Here is a 26,565-nt window from a genome sequence, read left to right on the forward strand (position 1 = left end):
TCCTTGCAGATGTCCCAAGAATATTAAGATGGTGGTGGGAGGTGGGGTGTGGTGCCGTGCAGCCTGTGTGGGGCCTGGAGGCTGGGTGGGTGCCTTGAGCCTGAGCCCTTGGCTTATGTGCATCTACACCCAACTGGGCCACGGGCAGGTGGTGGCCCCTGCGGCCCAGCCTCCTGCCATCGGGTAACATGCGGTCAGTGACCTTTGGGGCTCGAAAGAGCCGAGCAGAGGCTGAGCTGGGGCAGCTGGCCCTCCTTCCCTCCTAAAGGCCTTTTTACACCCCATATTTCTTGGTTGAACAATCCCTCTAAACTCCTCCAGAGTCCTCATCTCCTCTCTGGCTCTTGAGGGGTTTTGTAGAAATGCCACCTTGTCTGTAAATGATTATCAGAGTATCTAAGCCAGGGGCGTGGGTCTCTTCCAGCTCGCCCCAAGGCAGTTGAGGATGTTTGCAGCTGGGCAGAGGATGTGCTTTGGCATTACTAAAGGTATTAGCAGTTTTAAGGTGAAGTTGGTGCTATCCTTGCACTGACTTAATGAGAAGCCTTATTAAGAAATTGTGTATGTCCTAGTCTGATGGGAAAGATATATCAAGTTGATGTAAACTTTAAGAAAAAAGAGTAGCTGCTATCATTTCAGCATCCAGGGCAAAAATTAAAGAAAAAGGTGACAATTGTATGCAGTGAATAAAAAACTACGTCATATGTTTTGGTCTCTGTCACAGTCTTCCCATCCTATGACCACACCACTAACAGCATGCTTTGATAAGGGACAAGGATACCTATGTGTGTGTATATTTGAGTATGTAAATCTGTCTATCCACATAATATATGAATATATATATATATATTCATTTAAATGCAAACCAGTCTTCAGGGCAGGCTATCTTAAAACAACTTATGCTGGTAAATTGACATATACAGTTGTGGGTTGAGTTCCCTGGGAAGCAGGCTGAGAGTACTTAGTGTGCATGATGTTTATTCATGTGTGCCCTTGGGACAGTACCTATGGAAAGGAGGGGAAGAAAGCAGGATTGGGCAGAGGGAACAACTCGAGCAGTGATACAGTCCCAATGACAGCTTTGAATACGTAAGGTGCTCTGGAGCTAGCTAGAGTGGCTTTTGGATCTGTTCCAAATTGGACTGAGATGGCTAATCTTTTATAATCCCGCACTGATCAGTCTCTGGACGTGGTCCACCCTGGGGACAGGGTGTGACTTTTGGTAGCTGAGGACTCTGCCAACTCTACTCCCAGCAGCTGGGCAGCAAGAACCTCATTGGAGGAGGCATCTAGGCAGCGTGTCCCTTGCCTTATCCCATCTTGCTTCTTTCTTTTATGAAAGATCTTTCCCACAGAAATTACTGAATCCTCTTCTTCCTTTTTTCTCCAGTACTTTCTCCTTTTCCAAGAATGGAAGTTTGTCTGTCTATCTGTCTGTGTACAGGAGGCAAAACTAGAAATCCTCAGACACAGGAATGTGTTTTGTACTGTCAAGGGAGAGCTACTATTTTGGACCTAGAACACTTGCTTAGAGATGAGACCAAAACAGCCCAAATATTAACCACCTCATTGGGGAAACTGATGAGAAAAGAACTGGCTTAGCAATGGCTTGATAAAACTAATTCAGCAGAGATTGCTCTTCATACTGGGAGAAATGTGGCTTTCAAGTGCCCCTGCTAACTCATACGCACTGAAAGCACCAGCACACTGACTAGGTGTCCAGTTCATTCACTCCACACTTCGTTATTGAGTGCCTACTATGTGCCTGGCAGGGTTCTAGAATTAGAGGAGACAGCAGTGAATAAAACAAAAAATTGCTACTCCTCTCTGAAGACTATTATTCAAGTGTTTTTACTAAGCCTACAAAAGCAAGCGTTACATATAGAAAGACTTGGAACTTCAACAATCCTTCATTTCACCAAGCTAGTATTTTTCTTAACTTAAATAATAGCTATGAAGTGAATTGCCCATCACATTATTTACAAAATAATTTCACAGATAGGTAAGATCTTTGAGATTTTCTGATGCAGTATTCCCCAAACTCCGGTCATTTGTATATTACCTTCACTGTGATCTTATTCTTATAATATTTTTCTTTGAAGTAGCTCTCCTTTTATCCCTCTAATTATCCATGTTCTCTCTTTTTTTTTTACTTTTTATTATGAAAAATTTCAAGTGTACGCAGAAGCAGAACAAATAGTACAACGAATCCCCCTCATACACCCAACTGACGCAGCAGTCAGCTCTTGATCACTCTTGTTTCATCTGTATTCCCACTCACTCCTCACTATATCATGGATTATTTTGTAGCAAATCCTAGATAGCCTGTCATTTCATCTGTAAGTATTTCTGATATATCTGTAAAAAATAAGGATTATCTATTTCTTTTAAATTGTAGTTATTTTAAAATTAGAAATCTATCACATTTGTAAACATGAAGCAATGCAAATATGTCTAAATTAAAAGTTATTATTCCTCCGATTGCCATTCATTGAGATAACATTATAAATGGTTTAGTATATCTTTCCATACTGTTCTTCGAGTGTATCAGCATTTACAAATGCATATATGTAGACACAGCATATTTTTTTACAAAGAAATGTACTAAGTTGCTTTTTGCCTAAGCTATTTTTATTGATAAATAATTTATATAAAATAAAATTCACCCTTTATAGATGTGCGATTTGATGAGTTTTGACAAATATATATACTCAGATAACTGACTGCTCCCCCCCATTAAGATTTTCTACATCTCAAAGAATTCTCTTGGACTTCTTTATGGTCAGACACCTCCTAGATGGAAAACTGTCTGTCTGTTTTCTGGCCCTATGTTTTTACCTTTTCTGATAAATCACATAAATGGAATTTTTTAAATTAATTTTTAAACTAAAAAAAAATGACAGCAAAGAAACACAAACATTCTTAACATATGATCATTCCGTTCTATATCTATATAATCAGTAATTCACAATATCATTACATAGTTGCATATTCATCATGATCATTTCTTGGAACATTTGCATCAATTCAGAAAAAGAAATAAAAAGACAACAGAAAAAATTCATACATACCATACCCCTTACCCCTCCCTTTCATTAATCAGTAGCATTTCAATCTAAGTTTATTTTAACATTTGTTCCCCTATTATTTATTTTAATTCCATATGTTTTACTCGTCTATTGATAAGGTAGATAAAAGGAGCGTCGGACACAAGGTTTTCACAACCACATAGTCACATTGTGAAAGTTGTATCATTATACAATCATCTTCAAGAAACATGGCTACTGGAACACAGCTCCACATTTTCAGGCAGTTCCCTCCAGCCTCTCCATCACATCTTTTTTTAACTTTTGAGCATTCCGTTCTACATATATAATCAGTAATTCACAATATCATCACATAGTTACATATTCATCATCATGATCATTTCTTAGAACATTTGCATCTATTCAGAAAAAGAAATAAAAAGAAAACAGAAAAAAATTCATACATACCATACCCCTTACCCCTCCCTTTCATTGATCACTAGCATTTCAATCTAAATTTATTTTAAGGTTTGTTCCCACTATTATTTATTTTTATTCCATATGTTTTACTCGTCTGTTGATAGGATAGATGAAAGAAGCATCAGACACAAGGTTTTTACAATCACACAGGCACAGTGTGAAAGCTATATCATTATAACAATCATCTTCAAGAAACATGGCTGCTGGAACACAGCTGTACGTTTTCAGGCAGTTCCCTCTAGCCTTTCCATTACATCTTGACTAACAAGGTGATATCTATTTAATGTGTAAAAATAGCCTCCAGGATAACCTCTCGACTCTGTTTGGAATCAATCTCTCAGCCATTGACACTTTATTTTGTCTCATTTCGCTCTTCCCTCTTTTGGTCGAAAAGGTTTTCTCAATCCCTTGATGCTGAGTCTCAGCTCATTCTAAGATTTCTGTTCTATGTTGCCAGGAAGGTCCACACCCCTGGGAGTCATGTCCCATGTAGACAGAGGGAAGATGGTGAGTTTGCTTGCTGTGTTGGCTGGAGAGAGAGGCCACATCTGAGCAACAAAAGAGGTTCTCTTGGGGGTGACTGACTCTTAGGCCTAATTTTAAGTAGGCTTGACCTATCCTTTGTGGGGTTAAGTTTCATGTAAACAAACCCCAAGATTGTGGACTAAGCCTATTGCTTTTGTTGTCTGCACTGCTTGTGAGAATATCAAGAATTCAGCTTGGGGGGTGGGCCACGGTGGCTGAGTGGCAGAGTTCTCACCAGCCATGCCAGAGACCTGGGTTTGATTCCCGGTGCCTGACCATGCTAAAAAAGCAATTCAACTTGGGGAAGTTGAATTTCCCCCCTTTCTCACCATTCCCCAAAGGGAACTTTGCAAATACTTTATTATTCACTGTTCAAATCACTCTGGGATTTATTGGGGCATCACTCTGGATAAACCAGCAAAATCTCATGCCCTACTCAGGGTTCCATGTACTACAGAAATGGAATTTTTTAAAAAGTAACTTTATCATATAATTACATCTAAATGGACTAAATACTTCAATTAAAATGGCAGAATGGATTTTAAAACATGATCTAATTATATGCTGTCTACAAGAGATGTACTTTAGATTCAAAGACACAAATAGGTTGAAAGTAAAAGAATGGAAAAAAATAAACTATGAAAACAGAAACCAAAAGAGGGCTAAAGTGACAATGCTAACATCAGACAAAACAAACTTTAAGATAATTGCAACTAGAGAAAAGGATATTTTATAATGATTAAAAAATAATCCATCCAGAAGATATAACAATTACAGACATATACTTCTAACAACAGAGCCTCAAATACATAAAGCAAAAATGGATTGAATTTTTTTTAAAAATGGATTGAATTGAAGAAATAGACAATTTGGCAATAATAACTAGAGACTTTAGTACTTTATATTCAACAGTTGATAGGACAACTAGACAGAAGATCAACAAGAAAATGGAAAACTTGAACAACATTATAAACCAACCAGACCTAACAATCATCTATAGAACACTCACCTAACAGCAGAATACGTGTTCTTCTCAAGAGCACATGGAATGGTTTGCCAAACCCCAACCAAAACCATTCCTGCTTACCCTAAAAATACCTAGGGCTCTATCTGAGATACAAAGGTTCCATGCGCTATGATTACTTTCTAGAAACCTAGAACCTCGAGATGGATTCCTAGACCAAATAAGTCCTGAAACCCAGAGGGGCCAGCCTCTCCAGAACATCAGCTGGTTCCATCCCCCTATACTATATCATTGGCAGCCCTTTCTAACATGAAAAAAATTAGAATGGGCATAGCCCAAATAATCATAAAGATTGGAAGAAAGATCAAAGTAGAAGGTAGAGTTAAACCAGAGCAGATAGGATTTAACAAATGAGAATGACTGCTGAATTGTATCAATGTTCTTTTTAGTCTGTGGTGTCTTGGAGCAGCTAGAAGGAAAAACCTAAAACTGTGGAACTGTAATCCATAATCTCTTCTGTAGCTAATTGTTGTGGTATGCTTTGAAATTTATTGCTTTTTTGTATATATGTATTTTTTACCAAAAAATACGAAAAAAAAAGAGCACATGGAAGATTTTCTGGGAAAAACCAAATATTAGGCCTTAAAACAAGTCTCAGTAAATTAAAAGAACTGAAAGCAATATTCTTTTACTTAGCATAATGCTTTGGAGATTTGCCCATGTATTGTTTATGTTAGTTTGTTTTTAATAGTAGTCCATTGTGGGTATATCACAATTTGTTTATCCATTTGAACTTTTGGATTTTGTTCCACTTTTTGGCTATCATGGTTCAAGTTGTCTGGAACATTTATGAATAGATATGGTCATATGTTTTCATTTCTCTTGGGTAAATACCTAAGATTAGGACTTACAGAGCTTATGGTAAGTGTGTATTTAGCTTCATAAGAAACTATTAAACTCTTTTCCAAAATGACTACTATTTTACATTCCCATCAGCCCTTTATGAGATTATCATTTACTCCAAGCAATTGCCAAAACTTACTTTTGTTATCTTTTTAATGCTGTGCATTTTATTGATTTGTCAAATAGGGAGCCATGGAGTTGGAAGCCTTGAGTGGTATGTCAGTGTGGTTCTAATTTGCACTTTCCTGAAGACTAATGATGTTAAATATCTTTTTCTTGCGCTTACTAGCTATTTTATCTCTTCTTCAGTAAACTGTTCATATCTTTTGTCTATTCTCAAATTTGGTTGTTTGCTTATTACTAAGTTGTGAAAATTTTAATATATTCTGGATATGAGTTCTTTGTGTATTTTGCAAATGTTTTCCCCAATCTGAGACTTGTCTTTATACCTTATGAATAGTGTCTTTTGAAGGGAAGTAGTTTTAAATTTCAATGATGTATGCTGACAGCCTTAAACATAATAACACCTTTATTAACAATGAGCACATCTGTACTGAGAGCTTGGTTTCTAAATACTCTTCCAATTAAGAGGAGCCAAGATTTCTTGAAGAAATGGCTGATTCCAGGACTGGGACAAAGAGTACAAGATGAGCCTGGAATATCTTGTACCAAAAAGCAACAAATGCTTTTTGCTGAAGGGAATAATAATGATTTGTCAAAAGAACATCAGAACTATCTTGAAAGGGCACCCACTGGCCAAATCTGTGACAACTTGGGCATCAAAAGAAATGACAGAAATGGATTATAACCTTTTGAATAAAGGAGGAAACTATGAGTCTCTACAGATATAAATAAGTAAATGAGGAAAAATGAGAGCCTTCCTTACAGTAGAATGTCAGCTAGTAAATAGAATTAGAAAATTACCTTTTGTTAGCCATCATGGTAATAATCTATTCGGGTAAGAATCAATCAATGCTAAAATGACTGGATGAAAGTTTGTTGAGAAATGTGATATTTACATAGTATCTCCCCACAAAGTATTTAGTAATTACAAAGGAAAAAAATAGTACTTTTAAAGTGAAGAAATGTGGAAGATATTTCCTTAACTAAATGATTAAAGTTAATATCACCCAAAATAGAACAAATCAGCAATGGGTACCTCCTAATATCATGTACTAAGAAGGACATAGGGTTGCTTTCATGGTGTTCCCACCAAAAATGCATGATCTGACACTAATCACATAGAGAGATTAGAAGAACGCAAATTTATGCACATTCTATAAAATAACCGGCCTGTACTCTTCAAAAATGTCAGGATTGCAAAAGACAAGGAAAAACCAGGAACCATTCACATCAAAGAGATAGACCCATCAAATGCAACTTGTTATTCTGTATTAGATCTTGGATCAGAAGAAGAAAAGCTTTGTTTTCTGTAAAGAATCAGTACACATTAAGTAACTCAAAACTTCTGTCCCTTTGATGTTCAGGCCTAATAAAGCTTCTAAGAAAGAATCTCTGCATACTGCTCTTTGTCGGGTTGAATGATTTTTCAAATGTTTATTGACAATCTATTTTCTCTGTTGTGAATTATCTGCCATGTCCTTTATCCATTTATTAATTCATTGTATATATTTCCCAGCTGTAACATTATGTTTCTCTTTTGTTTTTTTTTTTGTAATTATTAAACATTTTTTTTGAGTAAATAGAAACCATATAAAGGGCATGAAGGAAGACATGAAAGGCCGCTCTCATCTCTACATCCCACTCTCCCAACATTCTCCCTCACATTTCATTGTTGATGTTTCCCTCCCACTCTTTTTCGTTTTTGGTGGGATGCATGGGCTGGGAATTGAACCCATAACAGATGAGCCTTCTACCACAGAATCACCCGTGCACCCCCTCCCACTCTTTTTGCTTCCTTTGACCCTTTAAAAATTTGTCAATATTTCTGTGAATTATTAATGTAGAAAAAGCATCATTTTAATGGGTTAGGAAAGCAAACAGCGTACAGTGAAAAACTGTTATTTTAGCCTCTTCAGATTTTGTGACAAATGTATACTTATATTCAAAACAAGTATATTCAGGAATTTTTAAAATTTGGAGACCTTACAGCCAAGCATTACATACTGATGCGTACTTAGTAATAAGACTATAACTACATTAAGTGAACTAGTAGCTTAAATTCTAGGATATTGGAAACTGTGGTATGATTTGGGAGTAGAAGAAAGTCTTTTCTCACAAGATCAACTAATTGGGTCTTTTGTAACTTTTTATTTTGAAAAAAAATTCAAACTTAGAGGAAAGTTGCAAAAATAATATAGAAATAGGGTTGGCAATGGTGGCTCACTGGCAGAGTTCTTGCCTGCCATGCAGGAGACTTGGGTTTGGTTCCCCGTGCCTGCCCATTTAAAAATAATAATAATAATAATAATAATATAGAAATAATACCAGAACTCCCATTGTACCCCACCCAGATAGCAGACTTACCAACTATTAGCATTTGCCACATCTCCCTCCCTTCCTTCCTGCTTTCTTTCCTTCCTGCCTGTTCCTTTCTTTCTCTCTTTTTCTCTTTTCCTATCTGTCCTAGTTTGCTAACTGCCAGAATGCAATATACCAGAAACGGAATGGCTTTTAAAAGGTGTGATTTAATGAGTTGCTAGTTTACAGTTCGAAGGCCGAGAAAATGTCCCCATTACAACAAGTCTATAGTAATGTCCAATCAAAGGCATCCAGGGAAAGATACCTTGGTTCAAGAAGGCTGATGAAGTTCAGGGTTTCTCTCTCATCTGGAAAGGCACATGGTGAACATGGTCAGGGCTCCTCTCTCAGCTGGAAGGGCACATGGCAAATACAGCACCATCTGCTAGCTTTCTCTCCTGGCTTCCTATTTCATGAAGCTCCCCGGGAGGCACTTTCCTTCTTCATCTCCAAAGGTTGCTGGCTCGTGGACTCTGCATCGTGGTGCTGCAGCATTCTCTGCTCTCTCTGAGTCTCTCATTCTCCAAAATGTTTCCTCTTTTATAGGACTTCAGAAACTAATCAAGACCCACTCAAATGGGTGGAGACATGTCATCCCCTAATCCAGTTTAACAACCGTTCTTAACTAAATCTCATCAACCAGGGAGATGATCTCATTACAGTTTCAAATATACAGTATTGAATAAGGATTATTCTACCTTTTAGAAATGGGATTTATATCAAAACATGGCTTTTCTTAGGGGGTATACTTCCTTTCAAACCAGCACACTATCCATGTATCTCATAAACACTTGAGAGTAGTTTACATACATCATGATCCTCTAACATTTAAAATCTCCATGTACTCCCAAGAACAAGAACACTCGTGTAACCATGTTAAGTACAGCTATCAGGATCAACATTATTATAAAGCAACGGTCTACATTCCATATGTCCCAATAATATCTTTTGGGGCATGTTTTCTTCCATTGTTAGATCCAGTCCAGGATCATACTAACTAAATTTTTTATTATAATCCTTTATGGAATTTCAGAACTAAAATTCTTTTGGAAATTTTTTCATAACCTTTTTTTTTTTTTAGATGAGAAACAAATGCCTGGAATATAGTAGCCATTCCATAAATATTTGTTCTTGAATTAATTAAAATAAAATGAGGGGTGGGCCACGGTGGCTCAGCAGGCAGTTCTTGCCTGCCATGCCGGAGACCCAGGTTCGATTCCTGGTCCCTGCCCATGCAAAAAAAAAAAAAAAAAAAAACCATAAATAAAATGAGGCCCATGTAGGTTAAATGCCCTTCACAGCCTTCCATGACACTTGACCACTGTTGTTTAAGGAATCACAGTGTTAATATTGAAGCTTTATTTAACAAATACTTACTGAATGCCAGTGTTGTGGCAATTACTGTTTAAGGTGCTACTTGGTATTTTTAACTCTTAGGTTCATGAAGAAGGGGTGTCATTCAAGTCATAAATGATTTGTAAATTATTAGCTGTGCTAATGTAGTGAATATTTTCTCTTTTTCATTGATTTAGTTGTCCCAGAGCTGGGTAATTGGCATATGAAATGAGAAATGGTCCTGTCTGTGGACTTGTTCTGAACTGAACTTTTTTTGTGTATGTTTTTTTCCCAGCTGGAAGAAGAGAGATCTGTACTCAATAATCAGTTGTTAGAAATGAAAAAGAGGTAGGCTTTCTTTTTTGTTTATTATTGTGTGTGTATTTAATAAGGGAAATGTCAGAATATGCTGTGTGTGGTGGCTTGGAGTAGAAAACAAGGGCTCTTATATTTTGAAAATTGCATTCTGATAGTTGGGTACTCATAATTGACAAATTATGAAATTTCATTTGCTAAATTTTCACTGTAGTTACCTCAACAAAGAATAGTTTCATTTTTAAGCCATCTTCTATTGCATTTATTAAGAAGTGTTCTCAAATCATACTGTTTCCTATTATAGTGCTATTGCCTCCTAGTTTCAGTAACTAAAAATAACATAATTTTACATAGAGCAATTGATATACGTATAAACACTAATTTCAATTATATAAAAATTTTAATTTTTAAGTGATAAAGGGTGTTAGCACCATTTTAAGTGTTTCTATTAATTTTCTAAAAAAGAGCTTTGTGGTTTATTATTCTTCCATGATAAGATTCTTCAAATGGAAACCTAGTAAGTATTGTTTTTGAGCAAGGATAAATGTGGCCAACAGAAATAATCGTCTTAGAAGCCTGGTGCTTATTCAGCCTGCCAGTCCCTGTCTACTCTCTAGAGAAATCCTGTGCTTTACTGTGCCAAGCAGGCTGAGTGTGTGTTATTGCTGAGAACCACAGTCTAAACAATGGTCTGCAGTAGAATACTGAATAAATGTGTAATCTTTGCTAAAAAAAAAATAATAATAAAACTAAAACCCTTAAGAATAACATAACTTGAGAATTTCTCCATGCTCTTGCAAAATATTTTCTTTTACTTGTCAGGGCAGAGGAACGTTCCCCACTGACACACTGAAATAAAGTATTTTACACTGGCAATGCCCTCTCCTGCCAGCATGGTGATTGCTTAGGAATTTGAGGTTTTTCTTAGCCCCCTAAAATGTCTGAGTTCCTTAAGGTGCATTCTAAAGAACATTAGGCCGAGTCTAGGAGTGGCTTTCCTTCTTTCTTACTTTTTTTGTTGTTGTTGATTCATTCTTTAAAATTTTACAAAGGTCGTGTTTATTTCCAGAATGCAGGTGTGAGATGTGGTTACTGTCTGCCCTCCCTTCAGCTAGTCCCTCGGTACAGGCACAGCTTTGTCCCATGTGGACGTCAGGGTATGGAATTTTCTATACACAAGGCTATATTTCTTTAAAAGATCCTCATATAGCCTGTCGAAAAATAAATAGGGCATGTTCTTGTTACTCTACGGCAAGGGAACATACAAAGTGAGCTGCTGTAAATGCTGCCACAACCCCTTCTGTTTAGGTAGCACTTCATAATTCACCTGCTCTTTTAATCTCAAAACAATGCAGTCAACATTCAAAAAGTTAAGTGACTTGGTCAAGGTCTCTGGACTAATAAATGAGAGATGCCTAGGACCCAGACTACAGGGTTTGTTGTTGGTTCTGTTCCCCACTATACCTTTAAGACTTTTATTTATTTAATTTATCTTTTTTTTTTTAAAGAGATTATGCATCTTCAATTCTTAAACATGAAACAACAACTAAATTTGTGCCTTTCAAAATATGATTAGGCATGTGACTTTTTTCATGGTTTAAAAAGGTAGAACAAATTTGGGTATTGTAAGATTCTTTGGCCTTATTACTTCACGGTCTCTGCTCCTGTATTAAGTCCTGGATATGTTTCATGAGAATGTCTCTTTAACTTACTCTTTTTTTTCTTAATCTTACTCTTAATTTTGATTAGTAAAATATAGATGAAGGTGAGAAACTTCAAAACTTCCTAGTTTCTCACATTCAGAGCTGTTTTTAAAATGTATTTGTTAATTAACCCCCATGTAAAATTATTCCTATTTTAGAAATCTCAATATAAATGTACTTTGGATAATAATTTGGGCCCTTAAAAGCCTTCTAAAAGTCAGGCTGGTAAAGGATTTATATGTGTGTAATAGTTAAGTAAATTTATCTAGCTGACAGTACTAAAAAGAATTTGATATGATCTTAATTTAAAAACCTGGCAAGTACTTAAATCAAAAGAATATTTGAAATGTAGCTTCATGTAAATGCAAAGTTATCTGAGAACTGAGAATTTAGTCAACAGTTTAATGTAAAAGTGATACTTGAATTTAGAATCAAGATAGTATATAATCACTTCATGGTCATTATACTGAAATGTAATTTCAAGTTATACATTCATTGCTTTCTTTAACTTATTTTTAGGACTTCTTACTGCAGGATGAAGTTAGTTACTATTAAGAAATTAGTAGCATCTTCTGGTATTTGCTGTGGGATTTTGGTTTGTTTTTGTTTTTGGTATTTGTAAACGTTGATTAGAAAGCTAACTATACAGCAAAGTTTTTTCTCTAAGCTTAAAAAACTGGTCTCCAAATTAGGCAAACTATTTTCAAAACAGGTTCCAAGATGTCTAACAAATAAATCAGAGTAAACTTTGATTGCTCTAATTGACAGAACTGGAGATATTTATTCCTCTCCACCACACAAGTCTGAAGCAGACTTGGGCACTTGCTCAGCTTCCCTCCCTTTTCTAGGCTTTTTGATGTCAAAGAAGAGATTCCAAAACCAAAATCTTCGACATGGAATTTTTAGAGTCAGAATTAATTCTGTTAGTGTAAATGCACAATTTCTCTCAGGAACTAAACTTGGTTGCTGATATTGTCTGCAGATTCTGAAGAGGTCCCGTGCCCCTTCAGCTCATTAAGCTCACTGTGGGTTGCTGACTGTCTTGACTGTCTTTGAGCTCGCGCTACTTATCGATGCTCATTCCACTCCTCTCTTTTCCCTTTCCTACTCTTGCTTCCTTCGCTATATCTGTGTGTCTTTAATGGTAAGACTAAAGAAAGTCTATCCACGTCATAATAAATAAATTTCATATATTTTTAGTAAACCAAATTGTTGTATATATTTTTTGGCTGCCTTTGTCCCTGTGTGTCTTGCTTTTGTTTTGTAAAATATCCTCAGCAGTGTACACATACACACACACCAGCAGTGCACACACACGCACACACCAGCAGTGTACACACACACACACACACACCAGCAGTGTACACATATACACACACCAGCAGTGTACACATACACACACACCAGCAGTGTATACATACACACACACCAGCAGTGTAGACATACACACACACCAGCAGTGTATACACACACACACCAGCAGTGCACACATACACACACACACCAGCAGTGTAGATGTACACACACACCAGCAGTGTAGACATACACACCAGCAGTGTAGACATACACACACACCAGCAGTGTAGACATACACACCAGCAGTGTACACATACACACACACCAGCAGTGCACACATACACACACACACCAGCAGTGTAGATGTACACACACACCAGCAGTGTAGACATACACACCAGCAGTGTAGACATACACACACACCAGCAGTGTAGACATACACACCAGCAGTGTACACATACACACACACCAGCAGTGCACACATACACACACACACCAGCAGTGTAGATGTACACACACACCAGCAGTGTAGACATACACACCAGCAGTGTAGACATACACACACACCAGCAGTGTAGACATACACACCAGCAGTGCACACATACACACACACCAGCAGTGCACACATACACACACACCAGCAGTGCACACATACACACACACACCAGCAGTGTAGATGTACACACACACCAGCAGTGTAGACATACACACCAGCAGTGCACACATACACACACACCAGCAGTGCACACATACACACACACCAGCAGTGTACACATACACACACACACCAGCAGTGTAGATGTACACACACACCAGCAGTGCACACATACACACACACACCAGCAGTGTAGATGTACACACACACCAGCAGTGTAGACATACACACCAGCAGTGCACACATACACACACACCAGCAGTGCACACATACACACACACCAGCAGTGCACATATACACACACACACCAGCAGTGTAGATGTACACACACACCAGCAGTGTAGACATACACACCAGCAGTGTAGACATACACACCAGCAGTGCACACATACACACACACCAGCAGTGCACACATACACACACACCAGCAGTCTATACATACATACACACCAGCAGTCTATACATACATATACACCAGCACACTTATTCTTCTGTTTTATATCTGTATGCAGCGAAGAACTTCAGTGCAAATTTAGTTCTCCTTACTGTATTTGCATTTCTCTTCATGTTTCTAATATTTGGTTCTTGTTATCTTGCATTTTTAAAGCTTACCCAGTAACACTTTAAGGTATTTGCTTCATTACCAGAATTTATTTCTTATTTAAGTAGTGAGTAAAGAATCTGGGCAATATGTTCCCTTGGGAGATGAGGTGAGAAAAAAGATTTCTGGCCCTTCTAACCCTTCTTTCATATTATGTTTATCTTCCCTTCTTGATCTTTTGAATCATTCCAAGTCATTCCAGCCACCATGGCTTAACAGTAATAGAGGCTCCCCTGTCAGTCTGATTTGTGACTCAGATGTCAGTAATGTTGGCATAAATGGTTAAATTTAGCTCTTCTTGGTTTGCACAGTGGGAGTAGGGCTTAGAAATGGCCTAAGAAGCCAATGAAGATCTGTCACAAAGATGAGCTGCCAAGGTATTTGTGTCATGTTATTTAGTATATAAAATCACAAGTCAGATTTCTTTCTTAACCATGCATCTTTTTTTAAAACTTGTACCAGAAACGTCCTACTTGCTGTCTTCTTAGAACACAACTTCACTTAGAGGTTGTCTGTATACATGATATGAGCATAGAGTCTTTGATTGATAGCACTGGAGAATGAGACACCCGTTCCTTTTCCTTCTGCCAGATGGTAGTATTTGTCTACCCCTAACACAAAGAAGCTGTGGGACCTTGTCCAACTAGAGTCCTGATTGTAGGATAATCTCAATCTGTTAAACTACTACCAAATTCTGATAATTTTCAGTAAAAGCATTTAAAAATACATTTTTCAGTGATGAGTTGGAGTTGTAACAAGTAAAGCTCTTAAATAGTTTTACAATAGAACACATGATCAAGTAATTTTAACAGACTTAAGAACCTCAAGAGTTACTGAATCTTTGGAATAACATCAGATATTTACTTTCCAGGTGTCTTTACATTCCTTCCATTCAAATTTTTGTTTGTTTGTTTTAACCTAAGCAAGATCCTTTTTCTTAACAAGATATTACTCATTAGTAATTTAGCAGCACTGATGCCTGCCCCTGTCCAGTGTACATATAATGCTTGGGTGTTGAATTCAAGAAATTTCTGTAAGTCTCAGATTCTTTTCTGACTACTTATCATTCTGGAGTATAAGTGTAAGCCCACAATGAGATAAATACAAGACTTAAATTTCCATCTTTGTGTAGAATTTCAATTTACCATAAACCATGAGAACTCTGTAATTCATATGCCGGATATCTTGGGTCTCACTAACCAGACATGCATCCACCATGCCTAACCTGGGCCTCAGATTCCTGCTGCTCAGTCGCTTCCAAGATGGACTGAACCAGCACATCCACTGCCTTCACCCAGTTAGTTCTAATAGAACCAGGAGCAGTTGGGCTTGTTAAGGTTCAGAAGTCTCACTGATAATTAACTCTCTACATTCAAGTTGTGTCTTAGCTTACGGGACAGTCAAGATAGTATGGCCTGAGGGCTAGCTAAGAAAATTTCCCCCAGTTTTGTTTTTTCCCCAAATATTTTTGTGATACAAAGTCTTTTTGCACTTCATACTGCATGTGATTCTTTTTAAAACTTTGTTTTTAAATACTTTTAGATTTGCAGAAGAGTTAGCAAAGTTAGTTTCCATATATCCTTCACCCAGCTTCCCTTAAGATGAGTATCTTACATAACCATGATACATTTGTCAAACTAAGAAATTTACGTTGGTACAACACTATGAACTAAACTCTAGACTTTATCTGGATTTCCCCATTAAAGTCCTTTATATCTTGCAGGATCTCATATTGCATTTAGTAGTAGTATCTCCTTAGTCTCCTCCAGTCTGTAACAATTCCTCAGTCTTTCCCTATCTTTCATGACCTTGACACTTTTAATGCATGTGATGATTTTTATCAAATAATTTAAAAATAAATATCTATCTATCTATATATATGTATACCATAAAAATATAAAACACATACAAGCCTACCCTGTTGGGTTGTGTATATTGCGTCTTGCCTTCCCTCTCCCTCTTTCCTTCGTCTTTCCCTTTCTTTTTCTACTCCTTGGCTTCAAGGTACATGTTTCCCCTCTCATTAAAGGCCTCCCCCTCTGTCTACATTGATAACCAAATGCCCAAAGTTATGATAGCATAACGAAGCTCTGATTTCTCCCTCTAGGCTCCCCCTACTTCCATTCTGCACTTAAGAAACCACTTTAACATTTTACTCTTCTTGCCTTTATTATCTTTAATTTCTATGAGTAACTTAATGTCCTCTTCAGATTCTATGGTTGAAAAGTAGTAATCCTTCAGTTTGAACAGTAGTAGCAACCTTGGCTACTGTTTTGGCCCATGTATCTCCAAAACATATTCTTGGAACTTGCTAAAAAGTTACTGAAATTAGTGAGAACCAATCGATACTTCCAGCATAAAACAGCTCTGCATGACATCTGTATAACTGCTTTGCATGTATGTATTTTTTTCATTGTTTTTATTGCTTGGTAATTTATTCAAGAAGTAATGATTCAACTCTGGGTTCAATTTTAGTGGAATTGTTATTTGATGGGGTGGGGGTGCAACAGTTTTCTTTTCTGTTTTTTTTTTTTTCCGTAAGTCTACATCTTCCACATTTATTAACTTGTTTCTTTAAATTCAAATGGATACAATGATATGCAGATTCTGGCATGTCTATAAATAGGTAACATTTTCTCCCCTCACAGTAAGTAAAATTTCAAGTGAAATTTTGCAAACATAGTAGCTTTAACCCCCTATAAAACTTCCCTGTTATACTTTTTAAAAAATAGTAATGTTAATTGTGTGTTTTAGCACAGCTATACATTGACCACTCTCTTGGTTGATTTCTGGAATTTTTTAACTCTTTGGTCTTTTAGAGAATCCAAGTACATAAAAGACACAGATGAAGAAAAAGCTTCCTTGCAGAAATCGATCAGTATTACTAGTGCCTTACTCACAGAAAAGGATGCAGAGCTGGAAAAACTGAGAAATGAGGTAGAGTACTATATAGGGTGAATGTTCGGGCTGCCTTATTTTCTTTAAACTCTGTGCCTAAGCTAAACAACTGTGTTTCAGGTCACAGTGCTCAGGGGAGAAAACGCTTCTGCCAAGTCCTTGCATTCAGTTGTTCAGTCTCTAGAGTCTGATAAGGTGAAGCTTGAGCTAAAGGTAAAGAACTTGGAGCTTCAACTCAAAGAAAACAGGAGGCAGCTGAGCAGCTCCTCAGGTAAACCGACGCCTGCCTGGCACTCCTCCTGCACACTAGGGCCTCCTGCGGGGGAGCGGCTTCCAGGTGTTATCTGGAGACAGCACTTATGCTGCCCATCGGTCCTTGCTTGTTCCCTCGGCTCTCCCACCATTTAATGACATGAGAGTAGTCGTGACCAGTGGAAGGAAAAGTGGAAGGAAAACTACCTAATTCATTCTATGAAGCCAACATCACCCTCATACCAAAACCAGGCAAAGATATTACAAAAAAAGAAAACTACAGGCCAATCTCTCTAATGAATATAGATGCAAGGTGCACAGGCCTGTATTCCCACTCCCGTGTAGTGTCATGGGTAGAAGACAGTAGGCCATGGCTGCCATCTCTGTAGTCGCTGTAGGTTCTAAGAAGAGTGAACTGAAGGGAAGGAGAGCAGAGATGGTCCCTTTGTGAGAGAACAGTTTACTGTTTCTCTGAATTCAGAAGGGTGTGGTACATGTTCTAACCCGGGACAGCCAGCATCTCTGAGATTCCTGAGAGTTCCAGATGGGAGCAGTGACTCAATCATCAGGAATCCCATGTGTACATGAGTTTCTAACACTGGCCCTTTTTTCCTGCAATAAGAAGGGGAAAAGATTGCAGTTTTTTACCAATTCCTCCTTCACTTTTTTCTTTTGATAATAAGGTAATACTGATAATCAGACAGAAGAAGAAGAAAGAGCCCAGGAGAGTCAGGTAATTTTCCTTCTGTATTGCTTTGCTTTCTTTCTATTGTTTTAAAAATCATTTGACCTTTTGAATAGGTGATGTATTCATAAAGTCCAGACATTAAACAACAAACAAACGCAGAGTACAGTAAAATGTCTCCCTCCAAACCCTGTCTCTTCTGCCTAGTTCCCAACCCCTCAAACAGGTAATCACTCTTGTTTGTTATTATCTTTTTTATCTTTCAGGGGATTTTTTAAATGTATATACAAGCCATTTAATATAGTCTTTTCCCCTCTGTTTTTTTATGTAAATACTGGTATACTATATAAACTGTTAATTTTTTTTAAAATATAACAACAAACAAACACAAACATTCTTAACTTGTGATCATTCTGTTCTACATATATAATCAGTAATTCACAATATCATCACATAGTTGCATATTCATCATCATGATCATTTCTTAGAACATTTGCATTAATTCAGAAAAAGAAATTAAAAAAACAATAAAATTCATACATGCCATACCCCTTACCCCTTCTTTTTATTCATCACTAGCATTTCAATCTAAATTTATTTCAACATTTGTTCCCCCTATTTATTTTTATTCTGTTTGTTTTACTCGTCTGTTGATAAGGTAGATAAAAGGAGCATCAGACACAAGATTTTCACAATCACACAGTCACATTGTGAAAGCTATATCATTATATAATCATCTTCCAAGAAACATGGCTACTGGAACACAGCTCTACATTTTCAAGCAGTTCCTTCCAGCCTCTCCATTCCATCTTGACTAACAAGTTGATATCTATTTAATGCATAAGAATAACCTCTCAACTCTGTTTGGAATCTCTCAGCCATTGACACTTTATTTTGTCTCATTTCACTCTTCCCCCTTTTGGTCGAGAAGATTTTCTCAATCCCTTGATGCTGGGTCTCAGCTCATTCTAGGGGTTTTCTCAGTCTCTTGATGCTGAGTCTCAGCTCATTCTAGGATTTCTGTCCCATGTTGCCAGGAAGGTCCACACCCCTGGGAGTCATGTCCCATGTACACAGGGGGAGGGCAGTGAGTTTGCTTGTTGTGTTGGCTAGAGAGAGAAAGGCCACATCTGAGAAACAGAAGAGGTTCTCTTGGGGCTGACTCTTAGGCCTAATTTTAACTAGGCTTAGAGTGTTCCTTGTGGGATTAAGTTTCATATGAACAAACCCCAAGTTTGGAGGCTTGGCCTATTGCTTTGGCTGTCCCCACTGCCTGTGAGAATATCAAGAATTCTCCACTTGGGGAAGTTGAATTTTCCCCCTTTCTCACCATTCCCCCTAGGGGACCCTTCAAATAGTTCCTTATTCACTGTTCAAATCTCTGCATTATTTTTAATAGCCTTATAGTATTCCATCATATAGCTGTACCATAATTTATTTAATTAGTCCCCTATTGATTGACCTCATGTAACATCTGGGATATTTCTGACCTTTTGGGTTTATTATAAATAATAATGCAATGAATGATCTTGGATATATAGCATTTTGCATATGTACTAGTATTTCTTAGGATAAGTTCCTAGAAGTACTTTGTCGGGGGTTCCTTACTCATCTTTACCTTAAAAAGACTTGGTTTTCAAACACTCAGTTTCTTAAAACCAAGATTAACAAAACAACTTTACTTTTAAAAAATTGTAAAAAGTTGTAAAAAGAAAAGTCCAGGACCAGACGGCTTCACATGTGAATTCTATCAAACATTCCAGAAAGAATTAGTACCAACTCTCCTCAAACTCTTCAAAAAAATCGAAGTGGAAGGAAAACTACCTAATTCATTCTATGAAGCCAACATCACCCTCATACCAAAACCAGGCAAAGATATTACAAAAAAAGAAAACTACAGGCCAATCTCTCTAATGAATATAGATGCAAAAATCCTCAATAAAATTCTAGCAAATCGTATCCAATAACACATTAAAAGAATTATACATCATGACCAAGTAGGATTCATCCCAGGTATGCAAGGATGGTTCAACATAAGAAAATCAATTAATGTAATACACCATATCAACAAATCAAAGCAGAAAAATCACATGATCATCTCAATTGATGCAGAGAAGGCATTTGACAAGATTCAACATCCTTTCCTGTTGAAAACACTTCAAAAGATAGGAATACAAGGGAACTTCCTTAAAATGATAGAGGGAATATATGAAAAACCCACAGCTAATATCATCCTCAATGGGGAAGAATTGAGAACTTTCCCCCTAAGATCAGGAACAAGACAAGGATGTCCATTATCACCACTATTATTCAACATTGTGTTGGAGGTTCTAGCCAGAGCAATTAGACAAGAAAAAGAAACTCAAGGCATCAGAATTGGAAAGGAAGAAGTAAAACTATCACTGTTTGCAGACGATATGATACTATACGTCGAAAACCCGGAAAAATCCACAACAAAACTACTAGAGCTAATAAATGAGTACAGCAAAGTAGCAGGTTACAAGATCAACATTCAAAAATCTGTAGCATTTCTATACACTAGTAATGAACAAGCTGAGGGGGAAATCAAGAAACGAATCCCATTTACAATTGCAACTAAAAGAATGAAATACCTAGGAATAAATTTAACTAAAGAGACAAAAAACCTATATAAAGAAAACTACAGAAGACCTAAATAGATGGAAGGGCATACCGTGTTCATGGATTGGAAGACTAAATATAGTTAAGATGTTAATCCTACCTAAATTGATTTACAGATTCAATGCAATACCAATCAAAATCCCAACAATTTATTTTTCAGAAATAGAAAAACCAATAAGTAAATTTATCTGGAAGGGCAGGGTGCCCTGAATTGCTAAAACATTTGAGGAAAAAAAACGAAGCTGAAGGTCTCGCGCTGCCTGACTTTAAGGCATATTATGAAGCCACAGTGGTCAAAACAGCACGGTATTGGCATAAAGATAGATATATCGACCAATGGAATCGAAATAGAGTGCTAAGATATAGACCCTCTCATCTATGGACATTTGATCTTTGATAAGGCAGTCAAACCAACTCACCTGGGACAGAACAGTCTCTTCAATAAATGGTGCCTAGAGAACTGGATATCCATATGCAAAAGAATGAAAGAAGACCCATATCTCACACCCTATACAAAAGTTAACTCAAAATGGATCAAAGATCTAAACATTAGGTCTAAGACCATAAAACAGTTAGAGGAAAATGTTGGGAGATAGCTTATGAAACTTACAATTGGAGGCGGTTTTATGGACCTTAAACCTAAAGCAAGAGCACTGAAGAAGGAAATAAATAAATGGGAGCTCCTCAAAATTAAACACTTTTGTGCATCAAAGAACTTCATCAAGAAAGTAGAAAGACAGCCTACACAATGGGAGACAATATTTAGAAATGACATATCAGATAAAGGTCTAGTATCCAGAATTTATAAAGAGATTGTCCAACTCAACAACAAAAAGACAGCCAACCCAATTACAAAATGGGAAAAAGACTTGAACAGACACCTCTCAGAAGAGGAAATACAAATGGCCAAAAGGCACATGAAGAGATGCTCAATGTCCCTGGCCATTAGAGAAATGCAAATCAAAACCACAGTGAGATATCATCTCACACCCACCAGAATGGCCATTATCAACAAAACAGAAAATGACAAGTGCTGGAGAGGATGCGGAGAAAGAGGCACACTTATCCGCTGTTGGTGGGAATGTCAAATGGTGCAACCACTGTGGAAGGTAGTTTGGCGGGTCCTCAAAAAGCTGAATATAGACTTGCCATACGACCCAGCAATACCATTGCTAGGTATATACTCAAAGGACTTAAGGGCAAAGACACAAACGGACATTTGCACACCAATGTTTATAGCAGCGTTATTTACAATTGCAAAGAGATGAAAACAGCCAAAATGTCCATCAACAGAAGAGTGGCTAAACAAACTGTGGTATATACATACGATGGAATATTATGCAGCTTTAAGACAGGATAAACTTATGAAGCATGTAATAACATGGATGGACCTAGAGAACATTATGCTGAGTGAGTCTAGCCAAAAACTAAAGGACAAATACTGTATGGTCCCACTGATGTGAACCGACATTCGAGAATAAACTTGGAATATGTCATTGGTAAAAAAAAAAAAAAAAAAAAGGTATTGTTACAAGGTACTATAAACAAGTTCTCTCATTGCTACTCAACAGTTTCTTATTTTTCCCTATCTTAGACATACTTCAGTAATGGGTGAAATATGTCACTGGAAAATGTAATATTGTGGCCTATTTAAAAAATGGGATTAAATGGAGGCAAACTTTTCTGTATTTGGAAATGTAATTGCACCCAAGCAACAAACATCCATATTTTAATTTTAAAGCCATATTTTAGGTATATTTATATTTCAAAATTTAATGATTTAAAAATGAGCTTTCCTTTTTAAGTAGTAGGGAATCAGTGAATTTGTTTTAGTTATCTGACGTCTCCTCTGAGAGGCATGAGAGGATTCAACAAATGTTCTAGCTCACCCTGGAATATAGCAGTTTGCTTAGTTTGGATGTCTAATAGGCTTAATCCTCAATTAACAATGTTTTCTCTTTCCCCTTTCCTTTCTGCTTCCATTTGTTTCATCTGCTGCTGACAACATTTTTTCCTTCCAATCAGCAAATGGTTTGTTTTATGTTTCTTAACTTCTGTGTGCATGTGTATGGGTGACTTCCCACTATACTTACTTCCATTTTGGGAATTTCCCTCCTTCCTGAAAGAGAGCTGGTAAAAGGATAATGACATAAATATCTAAAATATAGTTTGAGAAGTGAAAATTAATTCAGTGGGTCAGCCTTCAAAGTGGTCTGGTTGATGCTGGAAGCGATATTCTGCAGAGAACAACTGCAGTGGTTGCTAGCTTTGTTTATAACTTGCATTAGCAAAGGAAGAAAAAGCCAAGTATATATTGTAAATATTTATTTTAAAAGTGATATATATTCAGTGCACATTTAGGGAAATGAAATCTGTTTAGTATTTGTAGATGAGAAAAGAGACTGACTTGAAAGGAAATGTTCAGATAAAAGGCATTTCCTCCTGCTGGGCATTTCGCAGGCACTGGGCATTTGTGTGGCACTCGAACACTGCCTTGTCAGTCTGTGCCAAAGCATTTCTCCTCAGATGAGAGGGAATTTTTTAACCATCTCTTTTAAATAGCTTATTTACTTATTTTCCTACCACTATTAACCAGTAGATGCTAGATAGTGGTCTTAAGTGAATGTCCATGGAACTTTTTCGAATCTAAAGGATAAAAAAGTTCTGGATTGGTTCTGAAGTTTAATGGAGCAAATAACTACTTATATTTTTGAGAAATTTTTGCATACCTTTTTTATGTGGTAGAAGGGAGAAAAAAAAAAAAACTCCAGCTTTCAGCATGCCATGTATGCAGAAATATAAGGTTATGACTTTTGGAGAACATAAGGTGCTGGGTTTTTTTTTTCCTTATTGAAAGAAATGTTTCTTTTTTCTATGAATTAGTAGCATTCGACCAACCAACAGGTTTAGATGTTTGAGTATAATTTCATTTTTTCATCCAAATAAGGCTTAAACATTTAGAACTGAAAACATTAGATAAAATGTAATTTAAAATGTTTCTTAGTATAAAAATAGCATCTATTCAGGAAAGAAAATTTGAAGGCTATTGAAAAGTGGGAAAGGGAAAAAGAAAACTCCATAGCCCCCTCACCTAGGCATGGCCTCACTGAGTTCAGCTCATCAGTCTCAGCATTCCTGTTCCTTCTGAAGCTTGAAAAGCATGTACTCTTTAATGGCTATTGTTGGTCCCTTCTGTGATGCCCAGCACACTTTGCAGCCCTAGCATGAGAGTGTATGTCCATGACTTCTTGATATTCCAGCTGATGCATTTTTTAAGTATTTTCCACCTCACAGTTTTTTTGTTTTTTGTTTCTTCCAAACAAACCAGATTGATTTCCTAAATTCAGTAATAGTGGACCTTCAAAGGAAGAACCAGGACCTCAAGATGAAGGTAGAGATGATGTCAGAAGCTGCCCTTAATGGGAATGGTGATGACCTGAACAATTACGACAGGTACTTCATATTAAGCAATACTGAGTTGAACCATAGTTCTACTGAAATAAAGGTGTGTTTTCAGGTGGATTGTAAAAACAAACAAACCAAATCAAACAAAATAACAGTTGCTTTGTGGTTCCCTGGCTACAAGTGGACATCCATAATTCTGGTAAGAGAGTGATGGACCACAAAGGTTTGACATGAAAATTAAAAGGCAGGATGTAGTACTTACACTTGAGGCTCACAGAGTTGACCAGAGTTAGTTCTTGCTTATCTTCTATTCTTTACAATTGTTGTTGTCTCTTGAATTTCTTCTGATAGAGATGTTTCTGATTATACCTCTTACAATTGTAGCGATGACCAGGAGAAACAGTCCAAGAAGAAACCTCGCCTCTTCTGTGACATTTGTGACTGCTTTGATCTCCATGACACAGAGGATTGCCCTACTCAGGCACAGATGTCCGAGGACCCTCCCCATTCCACGCACCATGGCAGTCGGAGTGAGGAGCGCCCGTACTGTGAAATCTGTGAGATGTTTGGGCACTGGGCAACCAACTGCAATGATGACGAGACCTTCTGATGAAGCTTCAAGTTGAGAACTGGTCTTTCTAGGTGCACTAGCATTTAAGCAACTTAACACCAGCATTGTGTGTGCAGACTTCAGGAGAACTCATGTTATTTTTGACCTCATCAACAAATCTAAGAAAATATTTTGATCTTCCATAAATAGCCCTTTTTGTTTCCCCCTATTATAAGTTAGAATAACAAATAAATACTTAGTAGGTGAGTTTTCACCTCTAATTTTGCTTTCTGATTTTTAAAAATTATAACAAGACATTGCACCAGATGCCATTACATTTATTGTCCATAGGGAAACCTCATAGAACAATCCCTATCCTTACAATACTTTATTTAAATAATTTAAATTACGCTGTTACTTTTCATATTTGCACTAAAATGTTTCCAGGCTGCATTTGTATATTTAGAGTTTTTGGTTAAGCTTTGACACTGGAATGAGTTGAAAAAATGTGCCATTTTGCATTTTCATCTACTCATTTAAAGTATTTTATTCTTATCAAAGAAATATCTGAGCTCTTTGCACTACCTGATGTCAGTAGTGCCTTTATTTCAGGCTTGATATACTTAAATGTGATTATGAAATCATGAAATAGGTAAAGGAAGAAGGAAGCCCCAAAACTGCTGTGGGGACATTTTGTAATCTATATGCTGCACCCACTTACTCTACTGAGGTGTTTTGTTTATTGGTTTTGCATAATTTCAGCTTCTATATATTATATGTATATATTTTTATAAAATCTATATTTTGGGAAAAAACACCCGATGTGTCTTTCTTTTCAGATTTTTATGTTTATGAAAAAGAAAATGCTTCAGATGTTCATTGAGTCATAACCAACTCAGCTAGAAATAACATAGCTTTGCAACTGTTTTTTCTTTTGGTTTTCATTTTGTTTCTTCACCAGATCTAAATAACTGGGAGAATTTTCTCCAAATTTTTTTTTCCTTCTCTAGCACATAAACCCTAGCAGTCAACTAGTTAAATAATAAGCCACTGTAAACACCTAAATTAACCAATCTACAATCTTCCTTTCCAAGTGTTTTTTTTTTAACTGTATTTTTAGATGAATGTATGATGAGAAATTCAACATTAAGACTTTTGGATTTTCTTATCACAAAAAATAAAATGAAAGACCTCAACCATGAGACCCATTTTATCAACCAGTTTGAATCTATTTATCTTCATTTGAATGTCTTTTAGAATATGTAAAAAGTAATAAATAAAATGTATCTTCCATGCTACATGTATAATAAGAACTTCTATTAATTGTATATATGCCTTTGATGTATTTCCCTTCAAGATTATCAACTAAGTGATTGACAAGTGAATATTAAATAAATCTGTAATTCATTGATTGTTTTTGGTTATAAAAATATTATAAAAGGAATTGTTGAAAGTTTTGGTTATAAAAATATTATAATAGGAATTGTTTCACAAACCAAAAACATGTAAAACAGTATTAAAATTTGAACAAACAGATGTTCTGTATCTACTTTAATAAAAGATTCTTTTTTTCGCCAGTGGTAGTAAACTGATATTATTCTCAAGCTTATTTGTCATAATGGTTTTTCTTCAGACCAGGAAGCACTGTAGACCAGATAACAATTCCTACTGTGGTCTTGTTGCTAAACAACTTTTGAGAAATTGGTGTGTCTTTGTTAAAATAACCCAAGTATCATCAAATACCTAAAATGATTACCCATTGCTACATCATACTGTATAACCTGAGGGCAACAGTAACAGTACAGCTGTGTATTTTGTATAAAGCACTTCTTTTTTTTTTTTTTTTATTAA

General features: G+C 36.6%; 1 protein-coding gene across 4 annotated transcripts in view; it reads left to right on the forward strand.

Moving 5' to 3' along the window:
• CLIP1 (CAP-Gly domain containing linker protein 1) overlaps window positions 1-26,294 on the forward strand; it is a 124,631-nt gene extending 98,337 nt beyond the window's left edge. For all 4 annotated transcript variants that reach the window (XM_077159726.1, XM_077159727.1, XM_077159725.1 and 1 more), the window contains 6 exons: window positions 10,010-10,062; window positions 17,104-17,221; window positions 17,303-17,453; window positions 18,118-18,167; window positions 24,088-24,212; window positions 24,549-26,294. In XM_077159726.1, coding sequence (XP_077015841.1) covers window positions 10,010-10,062; window positions 17,104-17,221; window positions 17,303-17,453; window positions 18,118-18,167; window positions 24,088-24,212; window positions 24,549-24,774 — 723 coding nt within the window. In that variant the 3' untranslated portion in view covers window positions 24,775-26,294. The remainder of the gene's footprint in view (window positions 1-10,009; window positions 10,063-17,103; window positions 17,222-17,302; window positions 17,454-18,117; window positions 18,168-24,087; window positions 24,213-24,548) is intronic.
• The last annotated feature ends 271 nt before the right edge of the window (window positions 26,295-26,565 follow it).

Source organism: Tamandua tetradactyla, chromosome 5 (assembly GCF_023851605.1).
Source record: "Tamandua tetradactyla isolate mTamTet1 chromosome 5, mTamTet1.pri, whole genome shotgun sequence".
NCBI lineage: Eukaryota > Metazoa > Chordata > Mammalia > Pilosa > Myrmecophagidae > Tamandua > Tamandua tetradactyla.